This window comes from Martes martes (genome assembly GCF_963455335.1).
Source record: "Martes martes genome assembly, chromosome: 3".
Lineage (NCBI taxonomy): Eukaryota > Metazoa > Chordata > Mammalia > Carnivora > Mustelidae > Martes > Martes martes.
In genome coordinates this window covers 33,898,226-33,919,422 of record NC_137890.1, presented here as the reverse complement: position 1 = coordinate 33,919,422, position 21,197 = coordinate 33,898,226, and the positions used below count along the sequence as shown (strand labels likewise).

The window sequence follows — 21,197 nt, the reverse complement described above, 5'->3', positions numbered from 1 at the left end:
CAGATGTAAGGAAACACCACAGTAGGACTGCCACTACCTATGACTGCCTTGTCAACATTAGAGTTGTGTCCATCACTACTTCCAACGTTACTGTAGTTACTGGCTCCTCGCTGAGTTTATCTTTAATGCATTCATAAAGAAGGACATGTATAGCTCTTTAAAATATTTTGATAGTTTTATTTCAGTGTAATTTGTTTTTTTTATAATTCTGTATATTTAATTTTTGCTTTTAGAAATACTAGTTTCAGAAAGAGTTCATAGGCATCACTAGATTGCCAGTGGGGTCCATGGCACAAAAAAATTTAACAGTCCCTAATTTAAATGATTATTAACAGTCCTTCTCAAATTTTAATGTAAATACAAATTACGTGGGGACCTTGTTAAAATGAAATGACACAGCAGTTCTGGTATAAGGCCTAAGACTGTTCACAGCACATTCCCAGGTGTTACTAGTGCTCATTGGCCTGTGCCAGTTTATGGACTGAACTAGTAGTAGCTAAACTCTGGAAGTGACTTGTCCAGTTTAGTAGTCACAGTCACATGTGGCTATTTCAGTTTAAGTTAATTAAAATTCAGTTCCTCACTCTTAATAGTTAACAGGTGGTTAGTGACTACCATATTGGATGGTAGAGATATAGAACATTTTCATCATTGAAGAGGAGTTCTATTGAATAGGACAGTGCTGTCCTAGAGGTTGGGGTAATCTCAGCCAAGACAGGGAAACAAAAAGCTTAAAAGAAAAAGACCCAAAAAAAAAAAAAACAAAAAAACCCACAGGCAAAGTTTAATATATAAAGTATGCATTCAGGGGGAAAAAATTGTGTTCAGTACAGATGATCAGAAGTTAATACTAGCACTGTTTGAAGCTCTTATAAATTAACAGGGAAAAGACAACCTCAAGGAAATATGGGCAAAGACTGTATTAATAGGCATTTCACAAAAAATATAAATCCAAATAGCCAGATGCTCCAACTAGCTAGCATTTGGGAAATACAAAGGAACAGTGAGAGCTCAGGTTGACAAAAATGGAAAAGATCTAATAAGGAATGATTTTCTAAGGAAAAAGATACACATTGCTGTTGGAAAAATGACCTGTGGCCTTTTGGAAAGAAATCTAGTGGGGCACCTGGGTGGCTCAGTCAGTTAAGCGTCTCACTTGGTTGGGCTCAGATCATGATCTCAGGGTCCTAGGATTGGGCCACATCAAGGTCTGCACTCAGTAGGAAGTCTGCTTGCCTGTCCCCCTTCTCCCTCTACCCCTCCCTTCTCCTCATGCTCTCTCTCTCTCAAAAATAAACAAAATCTTTAAAAAGAAAGAAATCTAGCAACATCATTTAAAATGGAATGTATGCATACTTCAACACAGCAACTTCACTACTGAGACTCTAAGCCAGTAGACTAAAATCCTAGCACATACGGATAGTCATACAAGGTTTACAGCAGCACTGTTTCTGGCAACAGGCTCTGAAAGGGGAAAGGACGAACTGGAAACAAAGTAAATGCCCATCAGTACAAAGGCAGGAAAATGGTTGCATAAACCATGGTACAAGCTACACCATGGAATATTTTGGAGGCATTTATAGAATGAATTGGAGAATATCAAGATAAATTGCTAGGTGAGTAAAACAATACAAGAATATTTAATATGACTTTTTTTTTGAGAGAGAGTGTGTGTGTGTGCATGTGTGTGGGTGCATGCCCATGCATGTGGTGGGGGAGGGACCATTGGGGAAGGAGAGGTAGAGAATCTTAAGCCGACTCTGAGCTGAGTGCAGGTTCTGAATGGGGCTCAGTCTCATCCCTGAGATCACAATCTGAGCAGAAACCAAAAGTCAGTTGCTTAATCAACTGAGCCACCTAGGCACCCTGAGTCTTTTTTTTTTTTTTTTTTTTTTTGATCAGGAAAAAGAATGACCAACAACCCCTTCTACCATTTGTGTGTGTACATTAGTATATCAATTCCATATGGAGAAGTATATGGAGAAGAATAAAGATATGTATTACTTAATATGAGTTACATGGGCTGTTTCAAAGAGGGTGGAAAGAGATCAAAAATTATAAAAATCCTGCTCTTAAATCTGTCTGTGTATGATAATTCCAGTATATATTTATATGCAGACATATACCTGTATATTTTTTATTTATATAAAATTGTGCTTGTGTGTGTTTAAAGCATAAAAATATTTTAAATACTATCAAATTAGAATAATTTACCAGTTAGAAAAAAAAATGACATTCTTTTGCCATTAATAAGTCACTTGTTGTTCACCATACATCCTCGTTTCTTCAAGAGCTGAAACAGTTATTTGAACATGACTATTAATTGGGTGAATCTACTTTAATCTTTTATCCTTCTTATCCACATTTGTTCATACTTTTAAAGCATATCTAAGTCACCTGGAGGGCATGGGAAGCCATATTTTCTTACACTGATAAACTTAAATTCTTTGAATAGTAAGTGAGATTTTAAAGATAATTTAGCAACCTGATCTCATTTAAAATGTTAGGATTTAAACTTGTTTATGTTCAATTGTATTTGGGTCAATACCTACAGAAAGACCAATATTTCAAATTTGTTTCAGTAGTTTTCTAAATAAAATGTAAGCTATAAAAATTGCTTCCCAACACAACGTATTATTCAGCAGTGGAGGGTTCTGCTAGCTCCATGAACTAGTTATGAATAATAGTAATATAAGGTGTACTACAGTAGTAGGCACATAAAAATAAATGAGCCATTGAATGAGTTAGTGTACTCACTTTGCAGAGGCAACAGTTAAGATTCGGAGAAGCTGACTTGCTTTAAAAGTTCAGAGCAGAGACAGATTTGAACCAATATGTCTTATCCCAGTCTGATGTCTTCCATACTTTTTTTTTTAGATTTTATTTAAATTCAAGTTAGTTAACATACGGCATATTATTAGTTTCAAGGGCAAAATTCAATTATTCATCAATTGCTTATAACAGCCATTGCTCATTACATCAAGTGCCCACCTTTAATGCCCGTCACCCAGTTACCCCATACTCCCACCCACCTCCCCTCCAGCCACTCTCAGTTTGTTTCCTCTAGTTGAGAGTTTCTTATGGTATGCCTTTCTCTCTCTCTCTGTTTTTATCTTATTTCATTTTTCCTTCCTTTCCTCTCTGTGTTCATGTTTTATTTCTTAGGTTCCACACATGAGTGAAATCGTATGTTATTTGTCTTTCTCTGACTTATTTCGCTTAGCATAATACACTCTAGTTCCATTCATATCATTGCAAATGGCCAGATTTCATTCTTTTTGTTGGCTGAGTAATATTCTATTGTATGCATATTCCACATCTTCTTTATCCATCATCTGTCAGTGAACATCTGAGCTCTTTCCGTATTTTGACTATCATGGATATTGCTCCTGTAAACATTGGTGTGCCTGTGCCCCTTCAAATCACTCTTTTGTATCTTTTGGATAAGTATCTAGTAGTGCCACTGCTGGGTCATAGGGTGGTTCTATTTTTAACTTCTTGCAGAACCTTCATCATGTTTTCCAGAGTGGCTGCACCAGCTTGCAATTCCCACCAGCAATGTAAGAGGGTTCTGCATTCTCTACATCCTCACCAACATCTGTTGATTCCTAACTTGTTAATTTTAGCCATCCTGACTGGTATGAGATGGTATCTTACTGTGGTTTTGATTTGTATTTTCCTGATAATAAGTGATGTTGAGTGTTTTTTCATATGTCTGTTGGCCATTTGTATGTCTTCTTTGGGGAAGTGTCTGTTCATGTCTTTTGCATTTCTTGACTGGATTTATTGTTTTTTGGATATTGAGTTTGATAAGTTCTTTATCGATTTTGGATACTAGTCCTTTATCTGATGTCATTTGCAGATATCTTCTGCCATTCCTTTGATTACTTTTTAGTTTTGTTGATTGTTTCCTTTGCTGTGCAGAAGCTTTTTATCTTGATGAAGTCCCAATAGTTTGTTTTTGCTTTTGTGTTCTTTGCCTCTGGAGATGTGTCTAGTAAGAAATTGCTTTGGCCAAGGACAAAGAGGTTGCTGCCTGTGTTCTCTTATAGGATTTTGTTGGATTCCTATCTCACATTTAAGTCTTTGATCCATTTTGAATGTATATTTTATGTATGGTATTAGAAAGTGGTCCAGTTTCATTCTTCTGCATGTGGCTCTCCACTTTTCCCAACACCATTTGTTGAAGAGACTCTTTTCCATTGGATATTCTTTCCTGCTTTGTCAAAGATTAGTTGACCATATAGTTGAGGGCCCATTTCTGGGTTCTCTAATGTAAACCAAACTTAATGAACGTTCTTCATTCCTCTAAATTTTTTTTCATTCCTTTAAATTTTTTACTTTTTCCTTTTAGGAAAGGTTAAATTTTTATGTTTGAATTCACATTAACTAACTGAATAGGTATTTTTGAAAATTATCATGTAATGCAAAAAGTATAAGTTTTCTTGTTTCTTTTTAACTAACAATAGACTTATAATACTTCAGGTTTTTTTAAGACTTTAGAAGAAATAAAAAAATAATAATTTTTTTTTAAAGATTTTGTATTTATTTGAGAGAGAGAGGAGAACTAGCAAGAGAGAACATGAGGTAGGGAGGGGCAGAGGGAGAGGGAGAAGCAGACCCCCTACTGAGCAGGGAGCCTGATGGGGAGCTCTATCCCGGGACCCTGAGATCGTGACCTGAGCTGAAGGCAGACACTTAACTGACTGAGCCACCCAGGCGCCCCTTAAACAATATTTCTTAAGGATCTTAACAACGAAGACTGGCCTTTGGCAGCAAAACAGACTCTGTTATTACTTAAAGGTCAGTCTGTAGCAATTAAAGGTTCATTAGGTTTCTTATTCTTTTTTGTATTTAGTTGCTTGAACTAGATTATAGATAATGTGAAACTTGTGAGAATTCTGAGGAGTGAATTCTCACTTTCCCAGAATAGCTAACCATGCCATTTCTTATCATTCACTGAACTGCTCTCCAATATAAACGGCTTCTGATTTGAACCATTGACCTTAGGTAAATGTCACTATATCACCTTTCCAATTTCCTTAGCTGCTCTATCTCCCCACAGGCAGGAGATCACCTCATTTATTAAAGATTTATTTTGACACATAGGTTACCACTCTCTTCTCAGTTTACATGGTGTGAGAGACCAAAGATTTAAATGATGCTTAGAAATTCATTATACCTAAAGTAATTGCCTTTTGGCTTACACAGCTGCTGACTGTTTAAAATGTGCCTATTTAATTGCATCTTTGAATACTTTTTAACTTTTTGTAGGAAACACTTAGATTTGATGTTATTTTCTCAAATTGTTTTTCTTATGATGTATTTAAGGAATAACTGTAGTAATTGTTTTAAAGGAAAGGAGTCCAAAATTAACTGATTTATGCCTGTGCCATATTTGAACCCATAAAATTTGTAATTAATATGCTTTTAACACGCTGGATTTGAACAGTAAATAATATTATTAACTTCCAACAATGGTTTTATAATTTCCACAGAATTGATTCTTCAAAAAAGAGGAATTTGAAATTAAGAAAAACATGAACTATGTATGAATTCGAGAACCTAGATTCTGGTTCTATCTCTGCTAGCCCTGGAATCCTGGACACATCATTGAAACCCTCTTTTAAGGTTCTTATCTTAAAAATAAGAAGATCGTAGTCGATTATCTCCAGGATATCTTTCATCTCTGAAATTCTATAAATCTAAAATATTTAGCTGCTTTGTTTGGAAACAAGGAGCTTAGAGTAAAAAGGACATCTCACTATAAATATGAAAGTTCTAATAGTTGATAACTTTGCCAAAACAGTGTGTAATATGAAATTTCCAGTTTCTTATGTCAAACAGTCAAATATATGTCTTATGTCAAACAGAGAAATATAGAGTAAAAAAGTGTCTCTTCGCTACCCACTTTCATCCTGCTGTCCTTCCACTTTGATGTGATTATCACATCTCCCACTTTCTGTTCCTATTATAAGCATCCCTGCAGAACTTCTGCCCAGTTAGCATTTTCCTGGTTGAAACCTCTTGTTTCACTTTTTATAAGTGTGTAACATACATAAAGAAGTCTTAACTGGATTTTCACAAAGTGAACACACCCATCACCCAAAACAAGAAGAATAAACCGCTTCCATGCTTTCTCAAAATCTTCGAGAAAATTATGTATGTATGTTACACAGATATCACTGTTTCAGATGATGTGTTTTATTTACAGATTTATGATAGTAATCTTTAATTTCAGTTGGAAAACTGATAATGTATAAAATACTTAATTTTTAAAGTCACTTTTTCTATACCTGGAGCTAGTTATAGTTTAAATGCTAGTGCTGCATAGTCCATTTATATTTTAACAGTAGTTCCTTTTGCAGACATTTCCAGTGCAACCACTGTGTAAGGGTTACTGGGTGTACAGAGATAAATTAAGTCTTCAAGGAGCTCCAGGTCTCAGGTGGGTATGGGGAAAGATGAGGGTTATAGGCAAGACAAGAAAACATGAAATTACAATAACAGATTTACTTTTTTCAGACTGGAGATAGCTTTCTGTTATTCCCTGATATGAATAATTTAGGAGATGGAAAAGATAACATTAACACTGGCAGTCAGTCATGTCCATTCTAGATATGTAGAAAACTGGCAAATAGTTGAAATCTTCTCAATGACTTGGATTGTCCTTGTTTTCCCCATGTAATTTTTTTCTTTATTATAAAAGAATATTGAGACTTGCTGTGGACCTGTTTACTGTTAATGTAGAAATTTTCTGTTAGGGCTGGTGACTGGAAATTTTGTGTGTGTCCCTGTCTTTATGTTTGAAAAGGTTAAGTTTACTACTTTTGTTTTAGTCCATTCAATATCCTGTTTTGCTGCTCCTTTTCCACAGGCATTAACTGCAAACCTTCATATAATAGGTAGGGTACTAGCTAGGTACTAGGGTTATAGAAAACCTCCTTAAGTTTTTTTCTTGTGGTATAGGAGGCAAGTAATGGCTGCTCAAAGCACATGTATGATATGTTTTCTGACAGAAAGAACCAGGTGCTATGGCAAATTATAAGACAAATACCAAATTCAGATTTCGAGCTTGAGTCTTCCCAGATAAGTTGATCTTGAGTTCAAAACAGAAAGATGTATACAAAGTAATCTTTTCTATTCTCTTCAGCCTTAACCCAGTAGTTCTACACAGTCATGGGGTTTCAGTCATTTTGAAGGAAGATGCTACTTTTCCTATTTTCCAGTACTATACCTCAACCTATTTTAGTTGTTAATCGTAAGGGAAGTATATTGTTTCAAAATATAAAGTATTAATTTTGGTTAAGGGGAAATTTTTCAGTTGAAAAGTCCTAAAGAAAATGTTGGTAGAATATATACATTCCTATCCTGAACTTCTGCTTATTCTTGGTCATATGGCATTTATATTTAAACAAAGTTTTATATTGTACCCATGGAATTGCGCTCTGGACCAGGAGTCTTTGCTCCGTATATTTCAGGGCCAGTTGCTGATGTTCTCTAGATCTTCAGATTTTAGATCTTAGCATTTCCACGCTCACAAAAACCCCTGCTTCTTTGGGCATCCATGTTATCTGAACACCACACCTCATAACTTTCCTCATTTGCAGACCATTATCCTTTTTTAGTGAAACCCTTGCTCCCGCCTGAGTTACTTCTGTGATTTATCCATAATCTTGGCCTTGGCATTTTATTGATTTTCTCATCTTTAGTGATTAACTCTCTTCCACTTTAGCACTCACTCTCATAGCCCACATTCTGTTCCTTGTCACCCAGAACTCATTACTTCTGAAGTTATCAATTCGGGTAGATCACTGAATATACTACTTCCCCTATGTCGTGTTTCTTAATCCTCTGCTTCCAATTCATACAATTTCTTTATCAATCCCTTCCTAAATTTATATTTTTGCATCTTCATCATGGTATCAGTCTTAAACCTTTCTCTTGCCAAGATTCTCTTAATTCCTCCCAGCTGTCTTTTTATCAAACCCACATGACAAAATCTTAACTCTGCGTTTTCTAAGCACTACTGGATTAAAAAAAAAAAATCACATAGGCAGTAACAACTATACAAGTTTATTGTTAACCAACCTCAAATGGGCCCACACAGTTATGCTGTAATTCTATTTTTTCTGGTCCTCTCATTTTTTACACAGTTATTTTAGACATTCAGCACTCTCCATGTCTATAGCCTTCTACTCTTAGCAGATGAGTTGGCATTTCATTTCACAGAGATCTTAGAAATCCTCAAATGAGAACCCCACAATTCCTGCCACGAAACATACAAACTTATTTACATCTGCACTCACTCTGTTTTGTTTATTTGTTCTTACTGTTCATAGCAGGAGGAGTCTTGCTTTCAAGGAGTAGAAAAATCACATGCCTTTAGAAATCAAGTGGATAATATAAATATATGAAGTAGTAGGGTAAGGACTAATTCTGTGGCTTGTAACAAATTCATCAGAGCTATCTAAGGACATCAAATTTAAGTTTTTAATGTAACTCTATCAGCTGGAGAAAAGCCTGCCACGAAGAACGTGTCTGGTGACCCAAGACTAATCTCCAGATTCGAGCTCTGGATCCTGTTCCCTGTGGCCTTTATAGGGCTTTCCCTGCCTGAATATGCCTGTTTTCTCCAGTGTCCATCCCTCTTTTGCTAGTCTTCCTTCCCCACCAACATTTGAACATTTTCAAGCTTGTCCTGTATTTTAAAACCTTCATTTATCCCTATTTTCTTTTCTAGCTACTGTACTTTCTCACTTTTACATTTTAACTAAAGAGAGGGTTGCCTGCAGGTTTGGTGTTTGACAAAGTTTGATCAGAGTCCTTACGCTCATGTTGATGAGCTCTGAGACTTCTGTCGTCTGTCTCTAAGCCTCAGTTTCCTCATCTGTAAAAACGTGGGTAACATTTATACCCAGTCATAAGAGTAAGTATTACGGGAGAGAATGCATATAAAACAGCACAAAACAAGGACATGCTTAGACAAGTATTCAAATATATTTTCTTTAGTCTGTGGCAGTCTTTTCTGTCCCTATCCCTGAATACTTAATGCGTTTGTTTACTAGGTTTTTTCCTCAGTAGTACTCAATACCACGGACTACTTAGTCTGCCCAGTGCACTCTTTTCGGCAGTTATTTCTGACACACACCCCCCCGCTTACCCTTGTTTCTGTGAGTGCTCCCTCCGGTGCCTTATGCTCTTTGTCCTGTGGCCACCCTTTAAATATTTATATTCCTCAGGATTCTGTCTTGGTCTTTATGCAGTTATTAAAGTTGATCTATCAATTTGCCTCTAATCTCTCAAGAAGCCAAAGTAAAGAAGAAGCATTATGACACTAATTTACAGTTAATGATTATTTACAATGTCTTAGCCATTTTTTATATGCACTTTACATGTATTACTTGATACAGTCAACACTCTGTGAGGTAGATGAGGACTGAATACTGAGAGGTAAACCTGCCCAAAGTCTTACTGCAGACAATTTAATTCTAGACCATTGAATTCTGGAGCTTGCCTTCCTAACTATAACACTATACACTGTTCCAAATCTGCTCCATGATTAGTAATATTTAGAAGGGTAAAGCATTTTTCAGGGGAGTGAAAGGGTCTTCTGGGACTTAGGCCTGAAATGATATATGTGAAGGTCCGTTAGGGAGATGCTAGAGTATCCTGTTATGATCCTATAATAAATACCATAGTAACATTGCATTCTTAGGAGGAACTTCTCAGTAGGAGAACATAACATTATACCAAAACAAAACACACCATATGTGTGTGTGTGTGTGTGTGTGTGTGTGTGTGTGTAATATGTATATAGTTTTTCCATAATTGCATTTTTCAAACAACCCTTGGATAGAAATTTGGGAGCTAACATTTCAAAGTTATGTTTAATAGTTTAAAAAGGACAAAATCAGGATGCCTGGGTGGCTCAGTTGGTTAAGCGGCTGCCTTTGGTCAGGTCATGATCCCAGTCTCCTGGGATCAAGTCCCACATCAGGCTCCTTGCTCGACAGGGAGCCTGTTTCCCCCCTGCCTCTGCTGCCACTCTGCCTGCCTGTGCGCTCTGTCTCTCTCTCTCTCTGACAAATAAATAAATAAAATCTTTTTTAAATAAATAAATAAATAAAAATAAAAAGGACAAAATCGGTATCTTACTCATCTTTGTATCTATAGTTTCTAAACCAGGGCTAGTCACTTAGAAATAATTCAGTCAGTACTTGTGGAATGAGTGTGGCCACACTTACCTGGTCTGTTACTAAAGAAAGAACGACTTGAAACAAGATGTATTTAACATGACAGGTTCTGAGGGTGAAGTTGACAGTTGCTTGCAAGATCTGATGAGTTCAAAAGGCAAAAATAAGAGGAACTCTGTCCCCGTGTCCTGTTTTGCCTCTCTATTTCTATATTTACTTACTCCTTAATTTATGCAAAAGCATTTATTTGACTCTTCCTATGTATACCAAGTACTCTGCAAAGTGATGGAGATCCAATGGTGAATAAGACAAAAGTCCCTGTCCTTAATATGTTTAGACTCTCGCGAGGTATATAGAAAACTAATCTGATGGTAAGCAAATATTCCAATAATACACAGCTATTCAGGCAGTGAGAACAAGATAGAGGAAGTATGGTATGTTCAAGAACTTTAGATCTTGTTTAGGGTTGCAGGGTGTATGTGAATATGAGAAATGGTGAGAAATGAGGTTTGTGGTAAGCCAAGCTAGGTTGTGGTTTTTGACAGTTTTCCCTCTTACCCCTCCCTCCCCCCCAATATCTCTGTAATTCCTTTCTATTGGTCTGGTGAGTAGAAGGAGGATCAGTGGAGAAATATGTTCCAAGTGCCACAAAATTCCTTTATTTATTTATTTATTTATTTATTTATTTATTTTTGCTGAATACCATAACTGAAACTGCATGATGAATCCCTTCAGTAACTATTTTTTCACTGTGGATATTTGATATTCAGGTGGCCCTTCATCTCTTAAGTTGTGAATTCCTCAAGAACAGGGGCTGTGTTTTGTTCATCTCTGTGTCTTTAGCATCTAACAGTTTCCAAACAAAAAAGCTATTTAACATTGATGGTCATTTTATGTGTCATTCTAGTAACCACAGCATAGTTGCCCTATTTTTTCTATGAACAACAGAGCTCAAGTTTTAAACAAATGAACTTACAAACTACTGTCAGTTTAAGATCATCTGTCTTTGAATAGGGAAAATTACTACACAGAAGAGTTGAAGTTTTGTTTTGTTTGTTTTTTAATTACAAGGATATTCACAGAATAACAGAAGAACACAATAAAAAATTTGTTCAACTATGTTTAGCTTGAAATGTTTTATTATTGTTTTGATTTTAGACTTATGAGGAAGATCGAAGAAATTACTCCAACCTTCAAATTAGATGTCAACGTTTGGCTTTAGAATTAGCAGACACAAAACAGTTAGTTCAGCAAGGGGATTACCGTCAAGAAAACTATGATAGAGTCAAAAGGTAAGCTGTGAAGGTGGCTGCTGTAGTTCTCCTTTTCCACATGCATCAAAGTCCTCTGAATTCTTACTGTTGACATCGTTAATTCCATTTTGTGTCTTATTCTTTTTCTGTGTCCATCGTTTTAACTTTTCCAGAATGTCATATAGTTGGAATCATACAGTATGGGACCTTTTTATGATTGGTGTATTTCTCTTAGGGATGTACATTTAGGTTTTCTTTATGTCTTTTCATGGCTTGCTAGCTCATTTCTTTCTGTTGCTGAATACTATTTCATTGTCTTGTTGTACCACCATTCATGCATCCATTCACCTGATGAAGGACACCTTGGTTGCTTTCAAATTTTGGTAATTCTGTGTAAGGCTGCTGTAAAAATCCATGTGCAGATTTTTGTTGGGCATAAGTTTTTAACTCCTTCAGGTAAATACTAAGGAGCATGATTGTTTATGGTAAGAGTATTTTTAGTTTTGTAGGAAGCCACCAAACTTTCTGTCCCAAAGTGGCTGTACCATTTTGTATTTCCACCGACAATGATTGAGAATTCCTGTTGTTCCATGTCTTTGCCAGTATTTGGCACTCTGGATTTTGGCCATTCTGATAGGTGTGTAGGGATATCTCACTGTTTTTTTAACTTGCATTTTTCTGATGACATGATGTGAAACATCTTTTATGTGCTTATTTTCAATTTGTATATCTTCTTTGGTGAGGGTCTGTTAAGTCTTTGGCCCATTTTTTAATTGGGTTATTTGTTTTCTTACTGTTGAGTTATAAGATTCTTTTGTATATTTTGGATGACAGTCCTTATCAGATATGTCTTTAGCAAATACTTTCTCCCAGTGTATGGCTTGTCTTTTCATTCTCTTGACATATACCTTAATCTGCATTGCACAAAAAGCATGTGACTTTGGCAGTTTGTTGGGTTTAGATTGTATTTTTATATCGGCTTTTATTTTATTTGGAAGTTGCTGCTGTCTTTTAAAATGTAATATATTAGAAGATAGAGACCCAGTAAAGTCCCATGAGTGTAAATATTTTTTAAATCACACTTGGTGATTATTTTTGTTTTATGGAATCAATTTAAATACTTATTTTATCTCAAGTATTTTTTAGCTATTGCTTTCTGACAAAGAGCGTACACACTTTGAAAAAAAATACTTTCTGAGAAGCTTTCCCACGGCTACTAAGTAGCTATTGCAAAGAATTTTCCTTTTACTGGAATATACTTTTCTGTTGTTTGTACATTAATGAGCCACTGCTTGAATCTATAGCTCTTACTATTCTGAGCCAAAATTTTGTCAGCCATGAGAGGGCGCTGATACCAATAAATGTTCTATAGAAACAAACAAACAAAAAAATCAGATAAAGGAATGTTTATGAAAGTATCTATATATAGGACATTGTCCTAATTGTTCACTTCTGTCTCTACCTGCACCTGAAATAATTCTTGAAATATAGTAGTCACTTAATGAATATATATTAAATGAATGGACATTTTCAAAATTATGTAACAACATAAGTAAATTTCAAGGAGCAGATTGGTACTCCTACTCCCAGCATGACTGACATGCAGTGTATGTTATTTTGCATGTATTAATGTCAAACTATGGTAATTACTGGAGCTTGAAATCCGTGGCTCTTAAATAAAGCTAGATTTCAAAAGAATCATTTCAAAAGTAGACTGTGAAAGTAAGATAATGTTTTGAGTTGATGTTTTGATGTCCTCTCTACCACTATAAATCTGTAGCAATAATAGCTAAAACTTGAAAAGAGAAAACTATAAAGCCTAATCATCAGAATAATCAGCATGGCCATGAATGAAGGATAAATGAACCAAGATGAGTCATGAGTTGGTAGTTATTAAAGCTGGGTGATGAGAACAAGGGGTTCAGTATATCATCTCTATTTATATATATGTTTTATTTTCTATAATAAAAACCTTGGAAGGAAAAACATGGCCCTAATCAAAAACATGATAAACAACTTTATGTGCTAGATATAGAACAGAAAAACAAACAAGCAAGAGGGCTCAAACCGAACCTTTGGTTCACTCAATAGAGTAGTTTTAAGAAATGTTCTGGTTACTAATATATAAGATAAATGGTTGGGGGGGAATCACTTTTACATCCCTGATAAAGTCTTATAAATGTGCAATAAGGAGACAGGTATGTGGACGTTAATCGTACCATTATTAGGAAGATTTCAGATGCTTTTTAGCAGCGGATTGGGAAATCGGTTATAATTTATTTCTACAGTGTAATTCAATGTGGCAGCTAAAATCATTAAGTTAGATCTGAATTGTATCTATATGGATAAGTCAGACACGTTATACTTTAAAAAGTGTGTGCAACTTTAAAAATTTTTTTTATTTTAGAAAGATGTGTCCATCTTTTTTTTAAGCAGTTCATTAATTTCTGCATAACATAATTTTCTCAGGTTTATTTTCTATTTTCATTGCTTAGCCCCTTCTCTAATGAGTCCTGCTCCCTTTTAGTGGGGAATACTATTTAGAAATTATTTTTGGATGCTGGTAATTGATTCATTGGTCATCGTTTCTAGGCCCTTTCAGTAAAGAGAGATAATGGAGAGAGAATAGGAATGATGGCTTAACACATTATGGGTAAGATCATACTCTTACCTCTAATTCTAATTCAGTGCCATAGTAGCTGGTTGAAGGGGCTTCCAACTGTCCAAATATGATACAATTTAATTGTCAAAATGAATATTAATAATAACGAGTTATAATCTGTTGGCTAGAATGAGAACTCTGAGTGCATGCTAATAATAAAGAGGATTTTTACAGTAGAATGCCAACCAATAAATATATATGCATATTACAGTTACCCTTTTATAACCTTATAATATTATTTGATTCAGAATTATCGATGGAAGCTAAAACCATTGGATAAAAGGATATTAGGGAACAACATATTTATACAGTCTCAAAGTATGTTTCCCATAGATTACTTATTAATTGTGGAGGGCAAAAAGGTACTTTTGTATTTGAATTTTTGGAGATATCAGCTTAACCAGATGACCAGGGTTATTTTCACCAGTCATGGGAGATAGTGACATTATGTGCCTTTTTGTGTACTGAGACTTTATATACTCTTTATGGGATGTACTAAGGACACATTATCACTTGTGTAGTATCTCCGCCCCGAATGCTTAACCTGAATCCAATTACAAGGAGACATCAGACAAATGAAAATTGAGTGACATTCCATAAAAGAGGTGGTCAGTGCTTTACAAATAGACTCTCCCCCACCCCCCACAAATAGCCTTTCTATATCTTTTACAGCGTGGACTAAGGAAGTGCTCTAAGTTAAAGAAGGCTAAAGATACATGATATCCAAATGCAATGCATGATAATGCATTGGATCCTAAACCGGGGGGAAAAATGACAATTGGAACAATTGACAAAATTGGAAAATGGATTATATGTTAGATACTGTATTAGGGCTAATAGTACTGTGATTATGTAAGAGAATATCTTTAATCTTAGAAAATTCACACCGAACTATTTAGGGATAAAGGGACTTAATGTCTGTATATATCTCTTAAATAGTTAAGGAGAAAAACTGCACGTGTGTTGTGTATGTGTGTGTGTATATATTCATTCACCTATATGAACGACAGAGAGGGAAGAACAAATATGACACTGTATTATTTACTAAATATTACGAAGTAAATATGACAAAACGTTAACACTTGGTGAATAAAGTATTTTAAAAAACAATATGGAAACACTAAATTCATCGTTATACCTAGAGGATGATATAGGAACAGTAAGGAAAATATTGGCAACTTTAAGGAAAATATTGGCAACTTTAAGTTTACCTGTAGTGTCTTATCTTTTTAAAAAGCAAAACAAAACTTTAATGTAAATATAGACCAATGTTAACTCTTGTCAACTGTGGATAGCAAGATCATGAATGTTTTGCTATATCATGCTTTATATGGATTTCTTTTTACATAAGAAAAATCATAGCAAAAGTTGCGTGATTATTACCATTTGAGAATACAAACATTTACATATAAACACACAAAACACTCAAAGTAATATGTACCAAAATATTGTTACTGTCAGTCATCTTTAGTTAGAGGGTTTATGGGTGATTGTTATTTTATAATTTGTGCTTTGCTCACTTTTCTTCAGTAAACATAACTTTGTTAACCAGAAGAAAAATATTTTTCTAAACCAGTTACTGAAAGTCTAACTAAAAGAAAAACATTTCTTAACAGCCATCAGCACGGAAACATCAGGTAGGTAGATGACATAAAGTACAAAGAAAAAGAAACTGATTCTGACTGGACAGGATAAATTTAGTTAGTAAGTCTATTTCTCTGATCACTTTTTAAGATACCTGTTGTAGGTTTGTTCCAATTCTTGGTTTCACTGTTTTGGGTTAAGAGTTTATCTGCAAATGGAAACTAGAATCTCTGGGTAATCATAAACAATTTGTGAATGAAATAGTCACAAGAATGCCTCCTTGTGTATCTGCTGTGCAATCTGAGTGATGAGTTAAGGGCTTTTTGACGCTAACTGAAAGCCTAGAGCCATATATAAATCCTTTAAAAGTTTTGGCTTCAAGATAAGATTGATGATGATTAGTGAAAAGATACCAGAGTGTACCTTAGAAGGTTTTATTAAGTATTTTACTGACCAATGTAGTTTACATACTTATTTTTTAAAGATAATAAATTTACATTTATGTATCTGAACAGTCTTGAACAGAGAGTCTCCTAAATTTGAAAAGCAGGTACTTTATTGTTCATAGATTGACACTAAAGCCCCACTGCTGGTTGTCTCTGTTAAGTTTCCTGAAACATAGTCAGTGCATTTTAAATGTTCATTGTAAAATTGGATATAAAAAAATAAAATGGAATATAAAATATATATGTATTTGAATTTTATTTTAGTAAAAATAAACAAATATATTTGAATTTAATAGTGAGCGTGATGCACTTGAACAGGAAGTAAGTGAGTTAAGGAGAAAACATGAAATACTTGAAGCCTCTCACATAACTCAAGCTAAAGAAAGAAGTGAATTATCAAAAGAGGTAAGCTTATGGAGTCACATGTATTTTATCTACAATGACTGTGGACATAGTCCAGGGCAGAATTGTGGGAGGGACAGTTTTCCTTTTTGATGTAGTTAACAAAAAAAGGGACTTGAATAGGGGTTTGGATGGAAAATTGCAAAATAAGAATGAGCCCGTTTTATGTGGTAAGTAAGAGCCCAAGTGAAAGAAAATAATACAGTAAACCTTGAAGAGTCAGAGGAAGTTGCTTTGGACACTGTCTGTCTCTGTACCTTTGTAGGTAACCACCTTACAGCAGACTGTTACTTTGCTGCAAAAAGATAAAGACTATCTCAATCGCCAAAACATGGAGCTTAGTGTTCGCTGTGCCCATGAAGAAGGTCGCCTTGAAAGACTTCAGGTTCAACTTGAAGAAGCCAAAAAGGCTAGAGAAGAGATGTATGAGAAATATGTAACATCCAGGCAAGATTTATGTTATTTTTCACATAAAGATATAAGATATAAATTAGGTATAAATTAACACCAGCTTCTCTGAGGGAAAAACAGGTTTGCTTTTTTTTTTAAAGGTAAATAGGACTGTATTTTTTTTTTAAATAGGACTGTATTAAGGTAATAGTTCATTTTGTTTCCTTGTAATATATTCTTCTCCTAGATGGTTTTCTCTTAAGACATAGTGGGGTTTTTTCCCAATAATGAAAAGCCTGTTTCTTTTAGGTCAGCATATATATGCTGTAACTACTGTGTTTTCTTATGATGGAAACTTTTTAATTCCCTACAACTAAGGTCTCTATACAAATGTTTTTTGAAAGAAAGCACATAAGTATCTCTATAGAAGTATCTTTTTGAAAAAAACCTAATTGTGCAGAGCCTAGCTAAGCTGACCTTTTCCTGACTGTGTAAAAACATTAAGAGAAGAATGAGGAGACAGCGCTGCATACAAGCTCTGGAATCAGACTCCTGCATTTCAGTCCTGTCTTCTCTCTTCAACTAGGTGCCTAAGCTATTAGAGTTCTTTTATAACAATACCCCTTATAATCCTTGAGATACTCATTTTTATCAGCACATCAGAAACTAAAATTTAAAATGTTATCCTTTAACCCTTCACACATTCATAACTTTTTCCCTAGGCTATGGTATTTTTCATCAGTTTGTGCTTCTGCTAATGGCCTAATATTTTGTGACTTTGCTAAGAGATTGCAGTGGTTATGGTCATTGTGCTTAGAAGGAAAGGTTTTATAAGAAGTCTATTAGAGTCATTTTGCTTTTGTTTTTAATTTTATTTGTATCTCAACATGTAACACACCACATTATTTTTAAATGATAGGCATTCCATATGCATCAGTTTTCAAGTCTCTGGTCATACACATTAAAGACTAGTAAAATATTTTTGAAAATTAATGGTTATTCAACATGAATTAACATTTTATATAGTAATTAAGCGTTTTGGGCAATATATCTAACAGCTATGTTTTTCAAATAACATTTAATATAGAACATATTCAACATAAGATAATAAATCTTACATGAAGGGCAAACAAAAGCAAAATTCATGTATATTACTTTTGACTTCTTGCAGAGATCATTATAAAACAGAATATGAAAATAAGCTACATAATGAATTGGAACAAATCAGGTTGAAAACTAATCAAGAAATTGATCAACTTCGAAGTGCCTCTCGGGAAATGTATGAAAGGGAAAACAGGTATTTAAAAAAAAAGGAAACTTGTAGGTAAAAGTAGGAAATTTATTTCTCTTTGTTTGAAACGTGTATTTTATTGAAATTAAACTGTTTCTATGACAGTCTCTTCTTTAATTCATTAAAGAAAATTTGTCAAATCTAAATCAAAATATAATGAAACATTAAAGTTCTAAGATCTTTGGTAACTAGCTTAGAACAAGGTTCATCAGACCTTAAGTTAAGCCTTTTCACTCTGGTATTCCCATTATCTCTTCATTACCCTGGTAACTTTTCTTTTTGCCTTTATGGCAGTTCAGATTGAAAACAGAGATGAGGGGCGCCTGGGTGGCTCAGTGGGTTAAGGCCTCTGCGGCTCAGGTCATGATCTCAGGGTCCTGAGATCGAGCCCCACATCAGGCTCAGCAGAGAGCCTGCTTCCTCCTCTCTCTCTGCCTGCCTGCCTCTCTGCCTACTTGTGATCTCTGTCTGTCAAATAAATAAATAAAATCTTTAAAAAAAAAAAAAAAAGGAAGTAAGAGGTATCAGTAGTTCTTCCTAAAACATACAAATGATTTCTCCAAGAAATTTTTTAAAACTGGAATAATAATATGAAATATTACATATACTTCATTTATCTGCTATCCCTGACAGGTGTTATATTAGATAATCTTGAAGATGATCAATTTTATTCATTTTAATCACTTTTAGATTAGTATATATTGGGGTGCCTAGGTGGCTCAGTGGGTTAAGCCTCTGCCTTCGGTTCTGGTCATGATCCCAGGGTCCTGGGATCTAGCCCAGCATCAGGCTCTTTGCTCAGCAGGGGGCCTGCTTCCCCTTCTCTCTCTGCCTGCTTCTCTGCCTACTTGAGATCTCTCTCTCTGTTCCAAATAAATAAATAAAATCTATTAAAAAAAATTAGTATATATTAGGTTTCCTTAGTTGGTGACCCGTAGTATTAGGGGCAAATAAATACTACTTATTTCGATAGCATCTATTTTTATATACTATCATGCTTCATATGACTTTTGAAAGTTTATATTTTAGGGGGAAAATTATTTTGAAATTGACTTAATTGTCATACTAGTTTATCAGCACAGATTTGAGTATATAAAATTTTGAAGTTTGTCGTCAAGCAAGACTTTAAATCAGACTTAATTCTATAATTATCACTGTATCATGTTATTCTATTAGAAGTACAATAGCAAAAAAATCTGAGAGTTCCACCCCTCAGTTTTGGGGGTGGGGAATCTCTACTAATGTAGTTGGCCTCTACTGAGGAAAATATGTAATAACTACATGTGCCGAATTATCCTTTGGGTAGAAAACCAACAAAGATCACTTTTAAATCACTGTTAAATTGTTATTTTAATAAAACAGATTGAGAGAGATTTTTTGATAATGCTGAAATGCTTTTGAGCAGTTAAATAACTGGACAACCACATGGAAAAAAATGAAATTAGACCACTTACACTATACCTAAAAATTAATTCAAAATAAAGACTTGAATGTAAGATCTAAAACCATAAAACTCCTAGAAGAAAACATCAGCAATAAGGTCCTCAACATCAGTCTTGGCAATGATTTTTTTAATCTGACACCAAAAGCATAGGCAACAAAAGCAAAAATGGCTGTCCAGTTTTCTCATCACCATTTACTGAAAAGATTCCTTTATTTCTGGGCTTTCCATTCTGTTCCATTTATCTGTGTTTATTTTTATGCCAGTGCCGATACTATTCTAATTACTTTAGCTTTGTAATATAATTTGAAATCAGGCCTTTAGCCTTGTTCTTCTTTCTCAAGATTTCTTGGTTATTCAGGGACTTTTGTGGCTCCATACAAATTTAGGATTTTTTATTCTAGTTCTGTGAAAAATGCTGTTGGAATTTTTATAGGGATTGCATTGACTCTGTGGATTGCTTTGGGTAGTATGGATACATCACCAGTCTTTCTAATCCATGATCATGGAATATCTTTCCATTTATTTGTATCTTTATTTTCTTCCGTCAATTAAGGAAGAGAGAAAAGTATATATTTAAATGTATATTTATAAATGATTACAAATTAAATACCTGTTTAACCACCATCCAAATTAAGAAGTCAGTGTCAGCACCACAGAAATGTCCTTGAGAGCTTCCTGCTTAACTTCTTCCTCCCATAAAGAGAACTACTATTCTGATTTTTATGCTAATAACTTTCTTGCTTTTCCTTATACTTTTATTATCTAAATTACCAGTAAATATGTAACTCTGAGAAATGTAGTTTAGTTTTTCATAGTATACGTGTCACATAAATGGGATCATGCTGCATATATTCTTTTGTGGCCTTATGTGATTCTTCTTATAGCCTTATGATTTTAAGATTCATATGCTGTTACATTTAGCACTTCACTGTCATAACTGAAGTACACCATTTTTATGGATTCATGCTTAGGATGGCAGGGACATTAGGAGATTAGAGAGACATGCATATGGAGAGATTAAAGAATGACAAATTCTTCCATCTTTCAAAATTTTGGTTAGTTCCAACCCTGTATTAGGTAAGAATTTAGGACCCTGTACTCATTTCGAAACTTGCTCTTAAGGTTCAAAATGCAGACCAAAAGAAGAGGAATAAGCCTACTATATATACTAAGGTTGATGTTCGAAAAGTTTACATTTGAGCTCTCCCAGCAGCATATCCACTTATTTTTTTTTAATGATTTTTTTTTTGTATTATTTGACAGACAGAGATAAGAAGTAGGCAGAGAAGCAGTCAGAGAGATAGAGAGGAGGAAGCAGGATCCCTGCAGAGCAGAGATCCCAATGTGGGGCTTGATCCCAGGACCCTGGGATCATGACTTGAGCCGAAGGCAGAGGCTTTAACCCAATGAGCCACCCAGGCGCCCCAGCATATCCACTTATTGAGCAAAGATTTATTGTGACCCACCATATGCCATATACATGCCATAGATATGGCAGTGACCTCCGTCTTCACAAAGTTGGTTGTCTA

General features: G+C 34.8%; 1 protein-coding gene across 1 annotated transcript in view; it reads left to right on the top strand.

The window, feature by feature from the left end:
- The window catches only part of PIBF1 (progesterone immunomodulatory binding factor 1), a 195,280-nt gene that overhangs the window by 29,566 nt on the left and 144,517 nt on the right, over positions 1-21,197 (top strand). The window contains exons 6-9 of the mRNA XM_080798058.1: positions 11,355-11,488; positions 16,438-16,546; positions 16,809-16,990; positions 18,105-18,230. Coding sequence (XP_080654184.1) covers positions 11,355-11,488; positions 16,438-16,546; positions 16,809-16,990; positions 18,105-18,230 — 551 coding nt within the window. The remainder of the gene's footprint in view (positions 1-11,354; positions 11,489-16,437; positions 16,547-16,808; positions 16,991-18,104; positions 18,231-21,197) is intronic.